The sequence below is a fragment of the Budorcas taxicolor genome, chromosome 12 (assembly GCF_023091745.1).
Source record: "Budorcas taxicolor isolate Tak-1 chromosome 12, Takin1.1, whole genome shotgun sequence".
Lineage (NCBI taxonomy): Eukaryota > Metazoa > Chordata > Mammalia > Artiodactyla > Bovidae > Budorcas > Budorcas taxicolor.
This window is the reverse complement of record NC_068921.1, coordinates 13,821,856-13,842,893: the sequence shown is the minus strand read 5'-3', so window position 1 is coordinate 13,842,893 and position 21,038 is coordinate 13,821,856. Positions and strand designations below refer to the sequence as shown.

Sequence of the window (21,038 nt, the reverse complement as noted above, 5' to 3'; positions counted from 1 at the left end):
TTTTTTTCCCCATCTATTTGCCATGAAGTGATGGGACCAGATTATAATTTCAGGTATATAACATATATATACCTGAATTGATTCAATATATTTGTACATTATACTCCATATAAAGTTATTATAAACTATGGGCTCTATTTTCTGTTCTATACATCACATCCTGGTATATTATTTATTTTATGTTTAGTGGTTTGTACCTCTTGGGCTTCCCTGGTCCCTCAGACAGTAAAGTAGTCTGCCTGCAATGTGGAAGACCTGGGTTCAATCCCTGAGTTGGGAAGATTCCCCTGGGGAAGGGAATGACTACCCACTCACATATTCTTGCCTGGAGAATTCCATGGAAAGAGTAGCTTGATGGGCTTCAGTCCATGGGGTTGCAAAGAGTCAGACACAACTGAGAGACTAACACTTGTACCTCTTAGTCCCCTTCGCTCTTCCCATTAGTAACTACTGGTTTATTCTCTGCATCTGTGAGTCTCTGTTTGGTTGTATTCATTCATCTACTGGTGCCTCTTAATTCGCAGACTCCTTGAAGATGGGGTCTGTCTTGTTCACCATATTCCTGCTTTCAAGCACAGGGACCTGTGTATAGGAAGCATTTAATAAAGATCTATTGAGTGACTGCATCCCTAGGTGATGTAACTTAACCCTTTTCCCCTAGATTCCTCTGTCTTCAGAATCAGTCAAAACCAAAAGGGACCTCCTACTCTGGCTCTTTCTTAGAGAAAAGTTCCTCAAGTCTGTAACAACAGAGGTCCAGGCTAAGACAGATTGAACCCTGGGCTCTGCCAGTCATTAGCCTTGTGACCCAAGGTACATGGGTTAGTCTTCATTTTCTGAAACTTAAGTTTTCTTCTATTGCAAAAAAATAAGTGCTAATGACAACTGTCTCACAGGTTGTTGGGAGTTTTCATGAAATGAAGGATGTAGACGTTACATAGTAAGCTAATTTCCTGCTGTGTACCTCATTGAGAGTGCTTAGGAAATGACATTTTCCTTTCACTTTATATAGGACTTCAGCTTAAAAAAAAAAAATTCAGGGCAAGTATTAGTGTTAGTAAAAAATGCCTTTAAAATAAAAGTGTCCGCATAAGAACATTAGTTTCCATCTACCTGACATACAGTGATGTTATTGGGAAAAATTATGTCACTGCTTTTTCATGCAAATTTCACTGCTCGAAGAAAGGGCAGTTGGATTAGCTGATGAATAGGAATGGTAGCAAGAGTTTGGGAAGCCTGTTTCCATGAAGATGGTGTCCTCTAAGAAAGAGACTAATGTTAAGAGATTTTCCTGCGGGAAGTCTGGAAATAATGCTACCATTAGTCTTCATGTTGATTGTGTGTCTCAGTTATATCCACCTTGCTTTTAGCTAATTAATTATGAATAAAGGTCTTTGTGTTGTAGAGATTGTGTCAGGTTGATATGCTGGATAAGTGCAGGAACACATGTCTGCTTCATCGTGCGAGTTATGAAATCATTATCCTGATTGTATTAATGGGCCTAGGCCTGGAGTATGTTTGGAGGTGACAGCTACAGTTTCTTAAGTGCCATCAGCTCGTTCTCTGCGTGGCTCAGCCACCACTCATGGCTGCTTATTTTCTTCGTCATCATTTTACAGTAAGCGTTATCTCATATAATAAATCATAAAATTCAGACATGCACAAGAGTAAGAACATCAGAGCCCTTGACGAGCAGACACTCTTTCGCAGTAAGACTAAAAAGGGGGAAAGTGACAATGCTAGTGGGAATTCTTTTAAAATATTTGTTTAGGTTGGGCTTAAGCCATCTAGCTGTGAAAATAATAAACCATGGCAGCAATAGCAATATACTGTAATTCGCGCAAAGCACATTCAGCATAATTTCCTTTTTTATAAATAATAAAACCATAAATAAATGTGATTACTCTCAGCTAACATGAAATTACATTCAGCACGAGGAGCCAGATGTTTTCCTCTCAGATCTGTGTTCTTTAGGGTCAGTTTTCGCGTACTCCCCTGCCGGTAATTTGTAAGTAATCTGTGAATAAATAACTGGAGATGGCGTTTGATCTTGACCTGAGTTTGGTGAATTTGAAGGGAGACGGAGCTTTGCTTATCTCATGTGCAGGAGGAAAGAAGGGGTCGGATGGAGCCTCAAAACAGCCACTTAAAACTTCCGAGGCTCCAGGCACCCACAGCCTTCTTCTGGAGGCCTCATCCCACATTGTATCAAACATACGAAATGCACTCATGTATGACATTCAATATGACCTTGTCTGCACGACTTTTGAGCAGGACTTTTTTCTTTTCCCCCTTGGCCACACTGTACATCATGTAAGACCTTTTTTTAAAAAAAATAAATTATTTATTTTTTAATTGCTTCACAGAATTGTGTTGGTTTCTACCAAACATCAACAGCATGTGGGATCTTAGTTCCCTGGTCAGGGATCTGACCTGCACCCCCTGCAGTTGAAGCATGGAGTCCTAACCACTGGGTCACCAGGGAAGTCCCAGGCAGGGTCTTTGTAATTCTGCTTTTGAAATTACTTGCCTTCATGTTACTCATTTCTTTTACAACCAACTCTGATTTTTCTATAACTGTGCAAGCTCAGGATGGTTTTTTTTTCAATGTGAGCAAGCCTTGCTTACAGATGACTTTTAACTCTAATGAGGTCTAAATTTGCTAATTAGAGACGTTGTCATAATACAGAATGCACTGGTATTTCATTAAATGACTATTTGCTTTTGATCGTGCATGTTTCATTGCCGGTTGACACAAGCCATTTTCAGCTCTCCCACATTATCGTAGACATTGGTACCTTAAGGGCCTCATTGGTAAGAGAGTCATATTTAGAGAAATAGGCTACTTTGCCCAGGCCGATGGGTTCTTAATCTGGAAGATAGGAGTAGAGAAAGAGATTCCATTTGAGGAGCTTAGTCCTCCAAATGCCATCCCCTTGTACAGAAGGAAGGATTTCTTTAAGACATGCTGAAGAGGTGAATTGCATCTCCTGCTGGCACTGACAGGGAGAATGAGTGTTCATGGGAGAAGGTGGGGTGGAGGGCAGCATATTTAAACCTTTGGATCGGATTCTGTTACTGAGAGGGGGATAAGGGAGAGGTGGGGAGAGAAAGGGCAAAGGAGGCAAAGGATGGAATTATGCTCAAATTGCAGCAGCATTTTACACTGACCTTCAACATTGACTTCAATGCTGGAACCTTCTCATCGTCATTTATCCCACCCCCTGTTTTTGAGAGTCTTCCCAAGTGGCTCAGTGGTAAAGAATCCACCTGCCCATTCAAGAGATGTGGGTTCGACCCCTGGGTTGGGAAGAACCCCTGAAGAAGGAAATGGCAACCGACTGCAGTATTCTTGCCTGGAGAATCCCATAGACACAGGAGCCTGTCGGGCTGCAGTCCATGGGGTCGCAAAAGAGTCAGACACAACTTAGCTACTGAACAACAGCAACAACTCTTTTCGAATGTTGCCAAGCATGCCAGTAGCAACCAAGGTTTGACCCATTTCCTCAGGATGCTCCCTGCCAGCCTTGAACTTTCCAATTGGAAATCTCACTGCATGGGCATTTGCACTGTGCCTTGGTGGCCCCTCCCAACCAGCCCAAACCCTTGTCCCCATCTGTGACACCCCAAAGAGTAAACAGGATCCTCCCAGGGAACCCAGGGCCTCCAGACTCCTGGCTACTGGTTACAGAGCATCAGCAAGGGCTGTGTGTGTTTATTTAGGGAAGAGAAAACAAGGTCTCCAGCCCCGGTAACACGCTGGAGGCGAGGTGTCCTGCTCCTGGGGCAATCATGGCTGTGGGGCTAATGCTTTATTCATCGTGTTGCAATGGCATCATTAAGAGCACATTAGTTTAAAGAGTAACTAACATGTTCTTGTTGACCCTCCAAGAAGAGAAATTAAACAGGATGAGCAACCAGCTCACACCGGTCACAGCCCCATCCAGGTTTTATTGCAGGTGGATTTCCATAGATTAAAGAGCTCTGCTCAAGGCTTTTTGGAAAACAGGTAACTCATTTACCAGAGTTTGCAGCCATTTAAGGGTCACTTTTTTCACCCTCTACCATTAAAGTGTTCCACTCTGTAGCTTAATATATTTTCCACCGTTGGGTCAAGGTGTGATATGAGAGTGTAATTAAAAAAAAAAAAAAAAACAAACAAAAAAAACCAGCTGAGTACCAGACAGCACAAATTGTAGAGTTAAATGTCCTCTGCTTTCCCTTACATAAGAAGATGTTTCCAGAAATCACTTTCAGGGCATAAGTATGGTTCAGAATGATCGGTTTATGACCAATATGCCTTTCTACAACTGTGCATTCCATTAAAAAAAAAGCTCTTTGATCTGTGGGACTGCCTGTGGTTTATAGAGATTACCTCTCTCTTAAAAAAAAAAGCAGAACAACTTTTTGTTTTATATTGGGGTGTAGCCGATTAACCAACAGTGTGTGACAGTTTCGGGTGAGCAGCGAGGGGACTCAGCTGTCCATGTACATGCATTCTCGCTCAACCTAGATGGTGGCTGTGTCTTTGAAGCCAGAGGTCGACCTGAAGCCTCTTCGGGAGGCGTTACCATCTTTCTCCAAAGGACTCTTGTTCTCTCTGCTTTCTCCATCGGCCTCACATAGTTTTCAAGAGAAGCTTTTCAGTAGCTCCAGCCTTCTGCTTACACTGTCTGTTCTGTAGAACTTTTTCAATGGGAAGGAAAGAGAACAGAGCAGGTGCCTGCAGAAAAAGCTAGTCTGTTGAGGGGAAGCAAGAATCCCCTGATATGTCCCTGTTTGCTTTTCCTCTTTTCCTTGTTTATGGCTGCACTGGGTCTTCGTTGCTGCGTCCTCCAGTTGCGGAGAGGGCAGGGTGCTCTCTAGTTGCACTGCGGCGGCTCCCCTTTTCGTGCAGCACAGGCTCTAAGGTGCGTGCACTCAGTAGTTGCGGCTCCTGGGTTCAGTCATCCCACGGCATGTGGGATCTCCCCGGGCCATGGATCAAGCCAGCGTCCCCTGCACTGCAAGGCGGATTCTCAACCCCTGGACCACCAGGGGATGCCTGTCCTTAATTTCCTTTTATAAATGTGTCCGTAACTGACTAATTTGGCAGATATTGAATTTATACCTCCATATCCCTAGTGAGGGGCTGGAAGAGTCGTTTGCCCAAGGCTGCATGTCACTGTAGAGGCAGGATTGAAAGACAGAGCTCAGCTATCTTGTTTTCCAGATAAGACCTCTGCTAAAGGGAGGTTTGAACTTTTAAGGCTGTTCCGAAACGGTTGCCTGTCAGCAACATTTTGGGGACTTTTGTGTCTGGGTGAAGTTACAAGTGATGAGCTCTCAGGTTAGAATATTGATATTCTATGAACTTCGGTGTGTTTGTCCCCATTGGTAAGTAGCAATCAGTGAGGGGACTTAATTGACCTATTAGTTTCATAAACAGTTTTCAAGTCTAATATTGCCCTTTTCAGAAAATCTAAAGTATCAAAAGTATGAAAGGTGTCTCTGCAAAGATGCTGAAATATATATTATCATAGTAGCATCCAGTCCTATTTTCTTTTCATTTCTGTTTTTAATGGAAAGAGAAATACTTTATTCCCGTGGTCTCAAGCTTTCTCATTTATTACTTTGTTCAGTTTAGAAATATAAAGTGTAATTTTTTAAAAAGCAAAAAGCTCCTGAAAACAAAACAATTTTACCTCTGTCATTTCTCTACACTTACGTAAGTAATGCCAAATAGTATTTTTCCTTGTGTCAAAAGGTAATTGGCTTTATCTGCTGTCCTGCCATGCTGGCTGAGTTATCTCTTTGGCAAAGTTGGTTCTTTCGTTTGGTCACATCATTTCAGAGGGAGACCTTCTGTTTCTCTCAGATTCAGTCCCCACTCCCCTCGCTCAGCATCCAGTTCTTCAGAAATAGATATGTCTATGTCATGGGCAAAACTTTATCATCAGTTCAGTAACCATTTCCTCCCCTCAGCTGGAAGGACGATGATTTGTAGTTTAAAATTGGCTACTCGACAAAGTAGAAAAAAGGAGGATATAATCACAGACCCTTAATGGCATTTTGTGTTTGAGAAATGGCCAGACCTGCTTTTTATCCTCTGCGGTGCCTGCCAAATGGAAACTTTCCCTTTCTTACCCTGATTTCACATCTTTAGCACTCTACCTATATGCCTTTGTTACACTAATGTACTGCTTAATGGACCTGGAGATGCCATTATTTATGGATTTCGGCTCCTCCAGAGAATAGCTGGGAAGAAGTCTCACAAAAGGAGGACATTGCAGTCACGTGCTTATGACCCTGTGTTGGTTACCAGGGAGGTGTGGGGGTCTTCGCTCTTGGAGAGTGACTTGTTAATTACACCAAGACATCTGGAAAAATCTAACATTTTAAAAAATTGTCTTTGATGTTTTAAATTTCATCTTGTGTTCTAGTTTTCAACTGCAGCCTTCCCTTTTTTCTTTAGCTTTCAAACCTCCAGCCTTTGAGATTGGACTCTGGAGCTGAATTCTGTCTTTTTGTTCTCTTGTTGCTTCCTTGTTTCCCTCTGTTATTTTCCTTTTTACTTCCTTTCCTTCCTTTTATGCCTGAATTTTCTTGAAACACATATATATAATGTGTAATTTATACATAATGACTTAAATGTACAGACTTATAAACAATTTTATATGTATACGGAGCATCTGTCATAATTCTAGGTACTGTACTCGCTTGCTGCAGGGTATGCAAAAATGATCAGTTTCCATGATCATTCTCAGTATGCTGTTTATCAGGGATGTAGACATAAACAGCTAATTAGAGTATGAAGTTCCCAGCGCTGGTGTACAGAACACAGCGCTGTGGGAACACAGAGGAGGGAATGCATATCTCCTCTGTCTTCTTGCCTTAACAGAAAGTGAAAGTCGCTCAGTCGTGTGTGACTCTTTGTGACCCCATGGACTATACAGTCTGTGGAATTCTCCAGGCCAGAATACTGGAGTGGGTAGCCTTTCCCCTCTCCAGGGGATCTTCCCAACGCAGCGATCGAACCCAGGTTTTCCGCATTGCAGGCGGATTCTTTACCAGCCGAGCCACAAAGGACAAGCTAAACATTACTCAGCACAGAAATGGCACTTTTCCCCTCGGGTGTGCCGGGCCGTGAGACATGTCACATCATGGCACCTTTGAAAAGAGTCTAGTGACTTCATGAACATACCAATACAAAGCTAAAGGTTATAGGTCAGGTTTTAGTTAAAAAGCCCTGCCGATTTCACGGGTTCAGTAGAAAGTACTACAGGGTTCAACCCTGCCTGAGTCGACCTCAGCCCAGTTCCATCCTCTGCCAAGAAGCAGCTTTTTCTCTTCCATTACCAAGTAGGACCTTTCTAGCTTTAGTTCATGTAATATTCCTACCCTGCAATTCTCTCATCAGAAATTCCCCCACAAAATCTCATTCCTCATGAACTTTATTATAATCGAAATCTCTTCTTCCAAACGTTAATCCTTTTCTTCCACACTAATCAGGAGACATTGATCATTAATATCCAACATCCTCTATGTTTAACAGATATGAAGACTTTATCGTGTGTTATCACATAGTACCCTAAGTTGTCTCTGTCATCAGCTGCCTCCCTATTATCCTCTTCAGGCTCTCTCCTCGAAAGGGTATCCACCATCCAACAATTACTCCCATATAAAAACTATTAATAAGATGTAATGTAGTCTTTACTGACATTTCCTTAAAGGGGACAGGGGCAAGATTTACGCTGTATATTTCCCAGTAGTCTGGCTTTAGTCATTTCTCTTCTCTGAAGTCCCCTTTTCTCATGAGTGACCCCCAAAGATCCCTTCTTTCTTCCCCTCCTCAAAGCACTTAGCCTTGGTGTCCTTTTGCTTTTTAACCACATTTTGCAGAGAAACTCCACTCTGCCTTGAAACTTAACAGATTCCACCCAGATTCTAGATCAGTTAAGAGGACCTGTTCTCCTTAGAAGCCTGTTGAGTAATCCTCTTCGATAATTTAAACATGTCTTTGTGATCTTTTTGTGTTTGAAGAGATAACAGTGAGAATTTTATAAAACTGATGAAAGATACTAGGCTCTTCTTGTTCTTCCTCAGTGGGAAAATTACTGAGTTACTGTTTACCATTATAGGAGGCAGAAATGTCTCCTTTATTCCTAAATAGTTGCTTAAAAATCATGGAGTTAAAACATAAGGAATGTCATTTTAACAATATTGTATGTTGTTTTTAAATATGAGCATTTCCATAACCTCCAGAGAGCATCCTACTGACTACATAGAGATCAAAGTGAGAATATTTTCTTAGTAATAGAAGCAGAAAGTAGAGCTTTGGGAATGCATTTTTCTTTTTTCTATAAATGTAACCCATGATAATGCTATGACTACTTCCTGTAAATTAAAAAAGTTTCAGTCCTATGAGATAGGTTTCCTTTGGAATCAACTCTCAACAAGACACTAATAAATCTGACTTCCTCAGTATAATTATTCTTCTATTAAAGTAGGCATGAACCTAAGGACTTAGGTCAAATAGATCATTCTTTTACAAAAGAAAAACATTCGATACCCTTTTTTTTAACAGGGATCTGTTTTGTGGACAGTTATACATGGATTTTTATTACTCACAGTGTGTGGGATTTTTATTACTCACAGCATGTGTGTGTATGTGTATGCTTGAGACCTGTAAGAGTTGGACAGGTAGAAAGAGTTGTGTTAGAGCAGGAGAAGCCTGTGTCTTTCTTTTAGGCCAAGTGATATTTTCTTAGGCTTCAGTTCAGTTCAGTCGCTCAGTCATGTCCAACTTTTTCTGACCCCATGAACTGCAGCACGCCAAACCTCCCTGTCCGTCACCAACTCCCGGAGTTCACACAGACTCACATCCATCGAGTCAGTGATGCCATCCAGCCATCTCATCCTCTGTCTTCCCCTTCTCCGCCTGCCCCCAATCCCTCCCAGCATCAGGGTCTTTTCCAATGAGTCAGCTCTTCACATCAGGTGGTCAGAGTATTGGAGTTTCAACTTGAACATCAGTCCTTCCAATGAACACCCAGAACTGATCTCCTTTAGGATGGACTGGTTGGATCTCCTTGCGGTCCAAGGGACTCTCAAGAGTCTTCTCCAACACTACAGTTCAAAAGCATCAATTCTTTTGCACTCAGCTTTCTTTATAGTCCAACTCTCACATCCATACGTGACCACTGGAAAAACCATAGCCTTGACTAGAGGGACCTTTGTTGACAAAGTAGTGTCTCTGCTTTTGAATATGCTTTCTAGGTTGGTCATAACTTTCCTTCCAAGGAGTAAGCGTCTTTTAATTTCATGGCTGCAATCACCATCTGCAGTGATTTTGGAGCCCAGAAAAATAAAGTCAGCCACTGTTTCCACTGTTTCCCCATCTATTTGCCATGAAGTGATGGGACCAGATGCCATGATCTTAGTTATCTGAATGTTGAGCTTTAATCCAACTTTTTCGCTCTCCTCTTTCACTTTCATCAAGAGGCTCATTAGTTCTTCTTCATTTTCTTCCATAAGGGTGGTGTCATCTGCATATCTGAGGTTATTGATGTTTCTCCCGGCAGTCTTGATTCCAGCTTGTGCTTCCTCCAGCCCAGCGTTTCTCATGATATACTCTGCATAGAAGTTAAATAAACAGGGTGACAATATAAAGCCTTGATGTACTCCTTGTCATGTTTGGAACCAGTCCATTGTTTCATGACCAATTCTAGCTGTTGCTTCCTGACGTGCATGTAGGTTTCTCAAGAGGCAGGTTAGGTGGTCTGGTGTGCCCATGTCTTTCAGAATTTTCCACAGTTTACAGTCATCCACACAGTCAAAGCCTTGATGAGTTTCAAAAGCTATTTGCTCCATTGATACAGCCCGGTAAAATCCTGGGCATAAATATATTGTATTGAACAATTATGAAATTGGGTGTGAGATTTTGTACTTGAATGAAACTTAACAAAGAACAGATTAGGTTTCCTTTGAACCCTGGACAAAACTGTATTGTTATCCTAGGCATTTTATACATTGGGAATTTGGGAATTCCCAGTTCCTGATTGTTTGGGAAGGATCTTATCTCACTAAAAGCTGTAAGTAGAAACTGCCAATTTATAATTGATCATGAATCTCTTGAAGGCTTTTGTAGTTTCATAGCTTGGAAAAAAAACCCTAGAGAGAAACATTTATACATCTTTTAAATTATATTATTTTACAAAGGAACAGTGGAAAAGGAAGAAATATTCTGGTACAATTTAGATGTGACACAGAAAACTAGGGTAGCACTTACTTTTAGAAATATTAAGTGTTACTAACTGTTTTAAAATTAATTACATAATTATCCAGTGGAACACCAAGATCCCAGGGTACCTTAATGTCAAGCTACACTTCCAAATAAAATAATAATAACTAATACTTGCTTTATTCCAAGTGCTTTATTAGCTATAATTTTTAACTCCCCACATGTCTGTTTGTAAATAAACATCATTACGAATATCAATCTTTTGTATCATTTAGAAATAAGAAAACTAAGGCAGAGAAATTGATTAGAATGATAAATTAGGTATTATGGCCTTGAATCATTTACAGAGGCAGGTACTCAATAGGAACAATAGATATTAGTAGAGTATAAAAATCACTCTTGCAACTATTCATAAATTACTGAATAATAATTAAAATATCACCTTTCTTCCAAGCCAAGTGATAAAGCAATTTAAAAGTTTTGAAGAATTGCAAGGCATCCCTCAGACTGTTGGAAATGCCTGAGGCATGACAGAACTTCCTTCAGAGTCACTATCCTAGGTACGTGGCAGCCACATGAAGCTGTATGTCATTCAAACCATTGGGTTGGCAGATTGAAGAGAGGTAATTCATTGAATGTCACAGTGTCATTAGGGGGTAAATTTAGGTTTACAAACCACAACTTGCCAAGGAAACAATACTTTTTTTGGTGAAACAGAAGCCGTTTGTTAGTGTTTTTTCTCCATGAAACAGTAGTTTATTAAGATGGTGATGAAAAGTGTAGGTAGAAGCTGTGGGCCACCAGGACACTTGATGCCCCTTTGTAAGACCGCAGTCATTAAAGTGAAAACTAACACTGGAACAGACAGTTAAAAAGCCAAGAAGACTAACACCACCCCTAAAACACTATAGCGAAAAAAGGGAAAGTGAAACATGGCCAGTCAGGCTCAAGTCATAAAGCCTACACAACAGAGGGATGTTCTCTGATATAGTGTTCCAGAACTGCAGACTCATTGGATAGGAAAAAGTTGTGATTAATGCCCACGTAGGGAGAGCTTGAGCTAGAAAAAAAGAAAGCAAGCCAACTAAACTTCAGTGGGGCGATAAGTAAGACAAACAGTGACCTTGCAGTGATCCGAACTGCCTCTACTTCTGGGCCATTTGAGCAAAAGAATGAATACATTCTAGCCTGTCTCTGCTTTGGTGTTCTAAAATAGGTACATGTGGAGAGAAGAAAATTGCTTTAAGGTTTCACCACAGAAATGTCTCTGGTGAGTGGACAGCGAGAGGGCAGGCATTTGGTTACCTATGCATTGATGTTACTGGCTTTATTTTACATGGTGAGAATCTCTTTGATGGCATTCATTGCCTAAGATAATGGATGCATGTGCTACATAAACACGTTCTGAATTCATTTAGGTGGAAGAGTCTAATTGCGCGGTATAAAACATTTGTCCTAGATATACTAGATATATGAACACACAGGCTGTAACACCAATTCTACAATACCTGTTGAGAGAAGCACATGTTAGAAAAATTTCTAAATAGATACCTAAGTAAAAATAAATATTTTTGCATTAGTTGTTTTACCCGTCTATGTAAAATTCAAGTGATATATTTTATCTTCTAGTCTCAAACTGGTGAAAGTGCACTTAACATATACATAGGAAGGGTATGTTTTTGCATTTTTAAGGATGGAGAGAAAGCATAGCATTTTAAAAATAGTGAAATCTGGAGGGGCCCTTTGCAGCTTTTTGTAATGTTTTATTGTCATTTTTTGATTAGAAAAGTGCTTTGAAGAGGCTTATAAAAATACGTTTATATATAAGCTGTGCAATTCTCAGGAAAACTCAAACCAAACAAAGTACAGCCAGTTCATCATATCTTGTCATAGAAATAAAAAGAGCAAGTGCTTTTCCTCGGTGGCCCCATCACCTTTTGCACTTCTCCGACGGGCAGGCGGCATGCCATTCTTCCCTTCCGCCTTTTCGCACGATTATATTTTGGGCACGTCCTTTACCAGTCTCACCGTGAATAGCTTCTTGCTTTTTTTCTCCCTTTCCCCACTTTTTCTCCCTCTCTGAATACGTTTCACAGATGACTGTCTTCGAAAATAACATCAATTAATTTTTGAACTTAAAAAAATCACATGTAGCACGAGTCTGCCCTCTCCATTGATGTGCCGTGTGTGGAGGAGGCTGTGCGGGGCCTGATAAGCCCCGTTTGTGAAGTCTGTTCAGCTGGAGGCCAGGTACTAGCCGCTCCACAGACGGGCTGTTTATTCAGCCAGCCCTGCTCCAGGTGGTTGCCAGTTGACCCTCACGTCTCCTGGCCCCCGAAACTGAGACACTACAAGGAGGCAGCTTCGCTTCTGTGTGTGCCACTGCAGATTGCCATTGTTTGTTTGCTGCTGTTGTTTGGAGTAGACAGCAGATTTGCCCTGGAAGCCTTTCTCACCCCACTGCTCTCCCCCTTTTGCAGAATCTGATGATGTCCGCGGGGACCCTGCACTCAGCCATCAAAGCGCTCCTGCCCCTCAGGATGCTCGCAATTCAGTCGTAGGTGCAGGTGGCGTGGAGAGCATCACCCAGTGTTCCCAGAAGCTTCCTCAGATGATGGCTGCAGGTAAATGTCAGTGGCCAGCACAGGACACAAACCGGGCATTCTGCGTCGTAGTGGAAAGGCTCCCCAGCCATGAAAACATGTGTTGAACCAGGAGCCTGGGCTCCTCAAAAAAGCCAGGCCATGGAACTGGTGAACATCAAAGAGAGTTAACTCGGACTGCCTTGGTAGTCTGGTGGTTAAGATTTTGCCTTCCAGTGTAGAGGGTGTGGTTTAGATCCCTCCCATCAGAGAGCTTAGATCCCACATGCCTCCAGGCCAAAAAACCAAAACAAAAGAGGGAGGGAAGCAAAAATTGTAACAAACTCAATAAAGACTTTAACCAAAGATAATTGAGAAAATAAATTTCTTTTTTTAAAAAAAGAGCATCAAGTCCAATTTGATATATTTTGCTATCTTCTTTTTTTTTTTTTTTAGCTCTGTGCTATTTGTTTTCGATATTATTTATTTGTCTTAATGAAAGTCTGTGCTTGTAAGAAATATTTTGGGAGTCACTTCAGACAGACACCTACATTTAATGTATGAATGTTAATTATTTGTTAAGGACGGAATGTGGTATAAGGTAAGTCTTAATAAATTCAATCAGGACCTCTTTGACTGCTCGACAGCTGAATTTGGAGATTTGTATTAGATAGTTAGAGGGTGTGCCTGCTTCAGAATTAGACTCACAAACAGACAAATTTATTTATTCTTAGCCAATTGACTTGTTTTTCCCCCCAGAGGTGCGTCCTTAATGGCACACTGAGTATGATATAAACTGCATGTCATTAAGTTCCCTCCCAGAATGTGTTCCGTCATATTGACGTCTGGAGAAGGTGTTGGTGTCGATTACACTGCCGAATTTTTTTGTGATTTGGGAACGTGCTTAAAGGAAGCCTCACGTCTCTAGAAACGCGATTTGTTTTCAGACACCCTGGCCGGCGGAATCTAAGTCAGTTTGCTTTCCCACCCGCAGCGGCCGATGGTTTGGGGAGCATCGCAATAGACGCGACCCAGCTGAACATGTCCGTGACGGACCCCACCGCCTGGGCCACCGCCATGAATAACTTGGGCATGGTTCCCGTGGGGTTGCCTGGACAGCAGCTCGTGTCAGGTAAGCTCTCTCTGGGGCTGGAAGAAGGCTGCAGCCGTGCCGGCAGGCTTGGGTGCTTGGCACCTCGTAATCTCTCCATGCACAAGTGTTGAGCCTGGCCTGGGATTTATGCCCAGGGCATGTTTGGCAGGCCATGTGCCTGAGCGTCTTGTCCTCATCACCTCACTGTTCTGCCGAACAGCCGTTCCCAGAAAAAAAAACTCACACGCAGTATCTCTCACTGATGGCATTGCAACATGAATTTTGTATTTTAAAAAGGTAAATAGTAGAGCTAATATTTGCTTTCCAATTTGCAAAGCTCTTCCACGGATGTTACAGCATTTGATTCCAGTCTTCTCTTTGAGACAGGTAGGTCCTAATGGTGGTTGCGGCTCAGGTTCGTGTTCCCATGTTAAAAATAGGGAAAGAGGGGCCCGGAGTTTGGGTGGGCGGCTTTTCCAGCACTGAAGTGGCAAGGCTTAGAAGCCCGAGTCAACTGACATTGTGTTCCGTGGTTTCTTTCCATCGTATTTTGGAATTGTCATAATAGTAATGCATTCGAGAGAGAAAATGTTTGGAGACGTCACAAAGTAGGAGGTCTTTGGAAAGAGCTCACCACTGAATTTAACAAGTTTGGTGCTGATTTTCCATGTGCCCTGTAACAAGTGCTTTGGGAAATAGAATAAATATATACATATATAAGTGTCCTTGAGGATTCAGGGAGCATGTCTCCCCGAATTAAAAAACATAGTGATTAAAACCAGCAAAAAAAAAAAAAAAAAAAAAGATGGGTAGAATCATGGGCTAACAGGTGGTTCAGACTAGTACTATAGTAATTTCCAGAAGGATCAATGCCTGGGGTCTGAGGAAAGATGTTATCAGTGAGATGGGATTTGTGGTGCCTGGAAAGATGCTTAGGTCTCCTGTATCCACTTTGCTCAACTTATTCACTCACTTAGCACACATTTTTTGAGGCACTGTCCTGGTGCAGAGGTGGTCCCTGCCTCTCTGCCTTTCCAGAATTTTCAATGGAAAACTGACAGTTATTATGCTATGTTGCTACAGTGGTGGTTTAGTCCCTAAGTTGTGTTCAACTCTTGTGACATGGACTATTGCCCGCCAGTCTCCTCTGTCCATGAGATTCTCCAGGCAAGAATCCTGGAGTGGGTTGCCATTCACCTCTCCAGGGGATCTTCCCGACCCAGGGATCAAACCCAGGTCTCAGTCACTAAGTCGTGTCCAACCCTTTGCAACCCCGTGGACTGCAGCATGCCAGGCTTCCCTGTCCTTCACTATCTCCTGGAGTTTATTCAAACTCATGTCCATCGAGTCGGTGATGCCATCCAACCATCTCATCCTCTGTCATTCCCTTCTTCTCCTGCCTTCAATGTTTCCCAGCATCAGGGTCTTTTCCAGTGAGTCAGTTCTTCACATCAGGTGACCAAAGTATTGGAACTTCAGCTTCAGTATCAGTCCTTCCAATGAGTATTCAGGACTGATTTCCTTTAGAATTGATTGGTTTGAGCTCTGTACTCTCCAGGGGACTGTCAAGACTATTTTCTAGCACCACAATTGATTCAAAAGCATCAATTCTTTAACACTCAACTTTCTTTATGGTTCAACTCTCACATCCATGCATGACTACTGGAAAAACCATAGCTTTGACTAGATGGACTTTTGTTGGCAAAGTAATGTCTCTGCTTTTTAGTATGCCATCAAGGTTTCTTGTAGCTTTTCTTCCAAGGAGCAAGCATCTTTTAATTTCATGCCTGCAGTCACCATCTGCAATGATTTTGGAGCCCAAGAAAATAAATTCTATCACTGTTTCCATTTTTTCCCCATCAATTTGCCGTGAAGTTATGGGACCAGATGGCATAATCTTAGTTTTTTGAATGTTGAGCTTTAAGCCATGTTTTTCCCTCTCCTCTTTCACCCTCATCAAGAGGCTCTGTAGTTCCTCTTTACTTTCTGCCATTAGAGTGAAATCATCTGCATATCTGAGGTATTAATATTTCTCCCTGAAATCTTGACTCCAGCTTCTGATTCCTCCAGCCCAGCATTTCACATAATATACTCTGCATAGAAGTTAAATAAGGAGGGTGACAACACACAGCCTTGATGTACTTCTTTCCCAATTTTGAGCCAGTCTGTTGTTCCAAGTCCAGTTCTAACTCTTGCTTGTTGACCTGCATGCAGGTTTCTCAGGGAGACAGATAAAGTGGTCTGGTATTCCCATCTCTCGAAGAATTTTCCGTAGTTTGTTATGATCCACACAGTCAAAGGCTTTAACATTGTCAATGAAGTAGAAGTAGATGTTTTTCTGGAATCTCTTGCTTTTTCTGTGATCCATCCGATGTTGCCAGTTTGCTCTCTGGCTCCTCTGCCTTTTCGAAATCCAGCTTGTATATCTTGGTTCACGTACTGCTGAAGCCTAGCTTGAAGGATGTGGAGCATTACCTTGCTAGCATGTGAAATGAGTATAGCTGTGCAGCAGTTTCAGCATTCTTTGGCATTGCCCTTCTTTGGGATTGGAATTACACTATGGTCGTTGTTATATGTCAGAAGAACAACTCACTTTTGCACATCAAGTTATATTAGAGTAGACAGGGTACATTAAGTATAAACCTATTGCCTTTGGAGAGTTACTAAGTTTCACACCCACAGATGTGTGTACTTTGAGCTGAGTTGAGCAAACATTTGATTTTTCGGTTTTTTTTGTTTTGTCAATAGGGCAGTACATGTAAGAGTCCAAACTAGCTGTAGTAAGTTATATGTACTGTGTGTGGCAGTGTGCCCATGAATACAAGCAGATATGTAATGCCGTTTCTTCTATAACATAACAAAGGAGAAGAGAGGACAGGAAGCAAAGGAAGGTGGGAGACAGGAAAAGGAAAGTCAGATATTAATATCACAAAACACTATGCTTAGGCTATTTATAAAATTCTCCAAAATGTTATAAAATAAATGCAATAGAGGCTTAGTCTGCTATGGATGTGTGTGTATGCACATAAATGACATTTTCTATCATTTGAACATGTGTTTATCCAGACCCCTTTTCCCTAAAGCTAATCTAGACAAATACTTCCTCCTAATAACTTGAGAGTACAGATTTATATGTTTCTGTCCCAAATTTTCCCAGCTGCCTAATTGAAATATTCATACAGCAGAAATCACTTTACTCTTGTCTCCACCTCCACTCCTCTCAGCAAGTGTTGTATGACTTCCAGGGTAAGCCACAACCTCAATAATTCATTATTTTTTTCTTATGATTTTGAGTCTTCTGACATTTTCACCATGACCGATTTATGATTTTCCCAGCAACTTACCATGAAAAGAATTACAGCCCTACTCGTTGTAGAAGATTTACCGTATCTGCCCTGAATTACATTCTCCATCTCCTATATTAGCCAAACTGCTTAAGCTGCGTCTGAGCCTTTCGGGGCCTTCCAGAGCACCCTTCGTCATCCCTCCCCACCCATCAGGGGAACTGCACTCGGCTTTGTCCTCGTGGCGGCCCGCACCCTTCCTTTGTCGAGGCTCTCTCAGGGTAAAGTTCTGTCGTGCTTGGTTACTGTGCATGTATTGTCTTCCAGTCTTTTCTCTATGGAAGTATTTGAGTACTATTAAATATAGAAATCTCTATCATGTATTTTTATTAACACCTTATCCTAAATTATTTTTTTCCATTTTATAGTTTTATATTAAAATTTTACAATAATCCTTGGAATAAATCTTCCCCAGTTTTTCTGTATTTGCGCTTAAGCTGTTTCCTTTTTTTTTTTTTTAATTTTATTTTACTCTTCCTAGCCAAGTTTCTGGAGAACTTAATGTCTTCAAGTATGTATAAGTATTTTACCTTTTCTGTGAAATGATAATTGTATCTATTTCATGAGACAGTTGTAAGACTAAAATATGATAACTTATGACATACACTAACTGCGAAGTACCTACACATAGTATGTATTCCTTAAACATTAACTCTTGTTCCTTCCTGTCTTCCTTGTGATGTTTTTTAGCAAACAATATTATGGTGAACCTTTTTTATGCATAGAACTTTTCGGCAATTAGAATTATTTCCCTTGGATTGACTCCTACATGTAGAATTAGTCGGTCAAAACAAATGAACATTTTAAAGCTTCTTGTTAAATACTGGACAATTAATTTCCAAAATATAAAGGCATATTTAATATTTACTGACTTGATATGCAAAGGTGTCATCCTGTTATTTTGCCTTAAATTATTTTATAGCTACTCTTTTTAAATTGTGGCATTTTCCTTCATTTATTTTTCATTCATATTTCCTCTTTTGTAAATCGATTACTTTCATGATATATCCACTTACCACTTAGGATTCGGGGTGATTTCTTTTATTGGCTTGTATTTGGTCATTGCTTCTAAGCATTTTAAGGGGCTTCCCAGGTGGTGCAGTTGGTCAAGAATCTGCTTGCCAATGCAGGAGACGTAAGAGATGTGGGTTTGATCCCTGGGTTGGGAAGATCCCCTGGAGGAGGAAATGGCAACCCACCCCAGTATTCTTACCTGGAAAATTATTTTAATCTCACAGTTCATGTTCTCTAAAAATATTTATCTAGTCTATTTTTCACCTCTTTAATATTATTTCTTCTCTTAAAAAAGAAAGTTTAACATATCCTTTATGAGTTCTTTTTGAGTATTCCATTTCTAAACACAGAAAGGTTTTGCCCACTCTCTGCAGTTGATTAGTTTATTTTAGTTAAGTCGTTTGGTCAGTCGTGTCCGACTCTTTGCGACCCCATGGACTGTAGCCCACCAGGCTCCTCTGTCCATGGGATTCTCCAGGCAAGAATACTGGAGTGGGTTGCCATTTCCTTCTCTAGGGGATCTTCCCGACCCAGGGATCGAACCCGGGTCTCCCGCACTGCGGGCAGACGCTTTAACCTCTGAGCCACCAGGGAAGCTCATACATAGTCCTAGTTGTCCATGCCTCCATGGATACACTTTCTTCTTTTATTGGAAATTCAATTGTTGTGCACGGTTAATCTATTTCTAAAGTATCTGTTCTGCACCACCAATTTCCCTTTTTTTCTGCCTCCACATCGTTTCAGTTCTTGCAGCTCTGTTGTGTATTTATATGAAGTACCTAATGGGTAGTGCTATTTATTTCTTTTCCCCATGATCATAGAGCCACAGATTGTTGCCTCTCGCCCAGTTTTCATGCTAGCACCTGTCTGAGGCAACTTTTAACTGTACCCTTCCTTCCAAGAAATCTCCTCTAAATTGTCTCTGACAGGATGACAGAGAGGTTAGATTTTATGGCCACTTGGCCTTCTCCCAAAGTTTCTGGTATTTCTAAATGACCGACTCCTCTTTCCTTGCTTGTTCAAATCCAATTGACACTGAATCCCATTGCTTACTACTTTTTCCCTATTTATTGGGAGATTAGAATTATCAACAAAGCAGGACACACATGTTTTCATATCCTCCGATTTTGCCAAAAGGATTTCCCAGGAAATTGAATGCATTTATGGTTGCTGTAGCATGCCATTCTGATGGGTCATTGTGAGCTCCCACGATTACACCTCTTTAATGTTCCTCCCCCTTCATCATCACCACAGTGCCCTTCCCACTTTCATGAACTTCCCCATCTACCTTCTTCATATGAAGTGACCATTTCAAGATCATTCCATCGAATTTGCTTATTTTATCCCAGATGAACCATCCTACTGGTAAGTGCTTGCATGCTCAGTCGCTTCAGTCGTGTCCAGCTCTGTGCAGCCCCATGGACTGTAGGCCACCAGGCTCCTCTGTCCATGGAATTCTCCAGGCAAGAAGACTGGAGTGGGTTGCCCTGCCCTCCTCCAGGGGATCTTCCTGACCCGGGGATCAAACCTGCGTCTCATATGTCTCCTGCATTGGCTGGCGGGTTCTTTACCACTAGCACCACCTATACTCCAGCCCTAAATCCCATACTCAAAGTCTTGGCTTATCATGAGATAATATTTACCTCCTTATAGTACTGTACACTTATTTTATTCCACATATTTTTAGTTTCAAGGGATTTTCAAATTTTTGTTATTGTTGATTTGTTTCTATTATCCATACCTTGTAGGTTAGTATAGATCCAGATTTTCTAAACTGGCCTGATGGAACATCAGTGTCTTATAGTCGTTAAGTAGGGTGGATGTCATGTAAGTATTTATGTGGCCTAATAGCCATGGTAGACTCTGGGTTTAACACAGTTCAGTTCAGTTGCTCAGTCGTGTCCGACTATTTGTGACGCCACGAACTGTGGTCTGCCAGGCTTCTCTGTCCTCCACCATCTCCCAAAGCTTGCTCAAACTCATGTGCATTGAGTCGGTGATGCCATCCAGCGATCTCACCCTTCTCCACTGATTTCAGGATAGGGCACCTACTGACCTGGGGAGTTCATCTTTCAAGTGTCTTATCTTTTTACCTTTCCATACTGTTCATGGAGTTCTCAAGGCAAGAATACTGAAGTGGTTTGCCATTCCCTTCTCCAGTGGATGTTTTGTCAGAACTCTCTACCATGACCCATCCATCTTGGGTGGCCCTACACGGCATGGCTCATAGTTTCATTGAGTTAGACGAGGCTGTGATGATCGCTTTCTCTGTGGGTATCGTCAGAGCCTTGACTCTGCTAATGTGCAGTTTGAAAGAGTAGTGGCGTGTGTGTTGGATTCTCCAAACATAACTTAGCCTTTAACAAATATCTGTTAACATCTCACGAGACGTTAGAATACTGCCATCAAACCAGATTTTCCCTCCAGCTATGGAGATCCCAGTCCACAACCATCTATCCATCTTTTGTTGCCCTCTCTGATATGCCCTCTGTGATCTGGTTTACAATTGTGTGTGTTTTTGTGTTTTTACTGAGTAGTGTTACTTCGTAATCTCAGGTTTCAAAATAATCCTCACGTGGTCGGGTGTTACCTGAAGGCTTATTCCCAGTTTCCTGTGATACACAGTGTCACGTCCCAGGAGCCCCCGCATCTCTGGTGTCATCAGTTGAAACTGAGAATATCAAATCCTGAGCTTCACACCATCTGTGCGACCAGCTGCCCCATTCTCTGTATATCCTGGCTTCTCCTCCAAAGCCATAGCCATCAACTCGAAGGGTTGGAAA

General features: G+C 41.5%; 1 protein-coding gene across 1 annotated transcript in view; it reads left to right on the top strand.

Moving 5' to 3' along the window:
- ENOX1 (ecto-NOX disulfide-thiol exchanger 1) overlaps positions 1 to 21,038 on the top strand; it is a 296,602-nt gene that overhangs the window by 39,522 nt on the left and 236,042 nt on the right. Inside the window, exons 2-3 of the mRNA XM_052649997.1 lie at positions 12,703 to 12,846; positions 13,799 to 13,936. Of these exons, the coding sequence (XP_052505957.1) occupies positions 12,703 to 12,846; positions 13,799 to 13,936 (282 nt within the window). The remainder of the gene's footprint in view (positions 1 to 12,702; positions 12,847 to 13,798; positions 13,937 to 21,038) is intronic.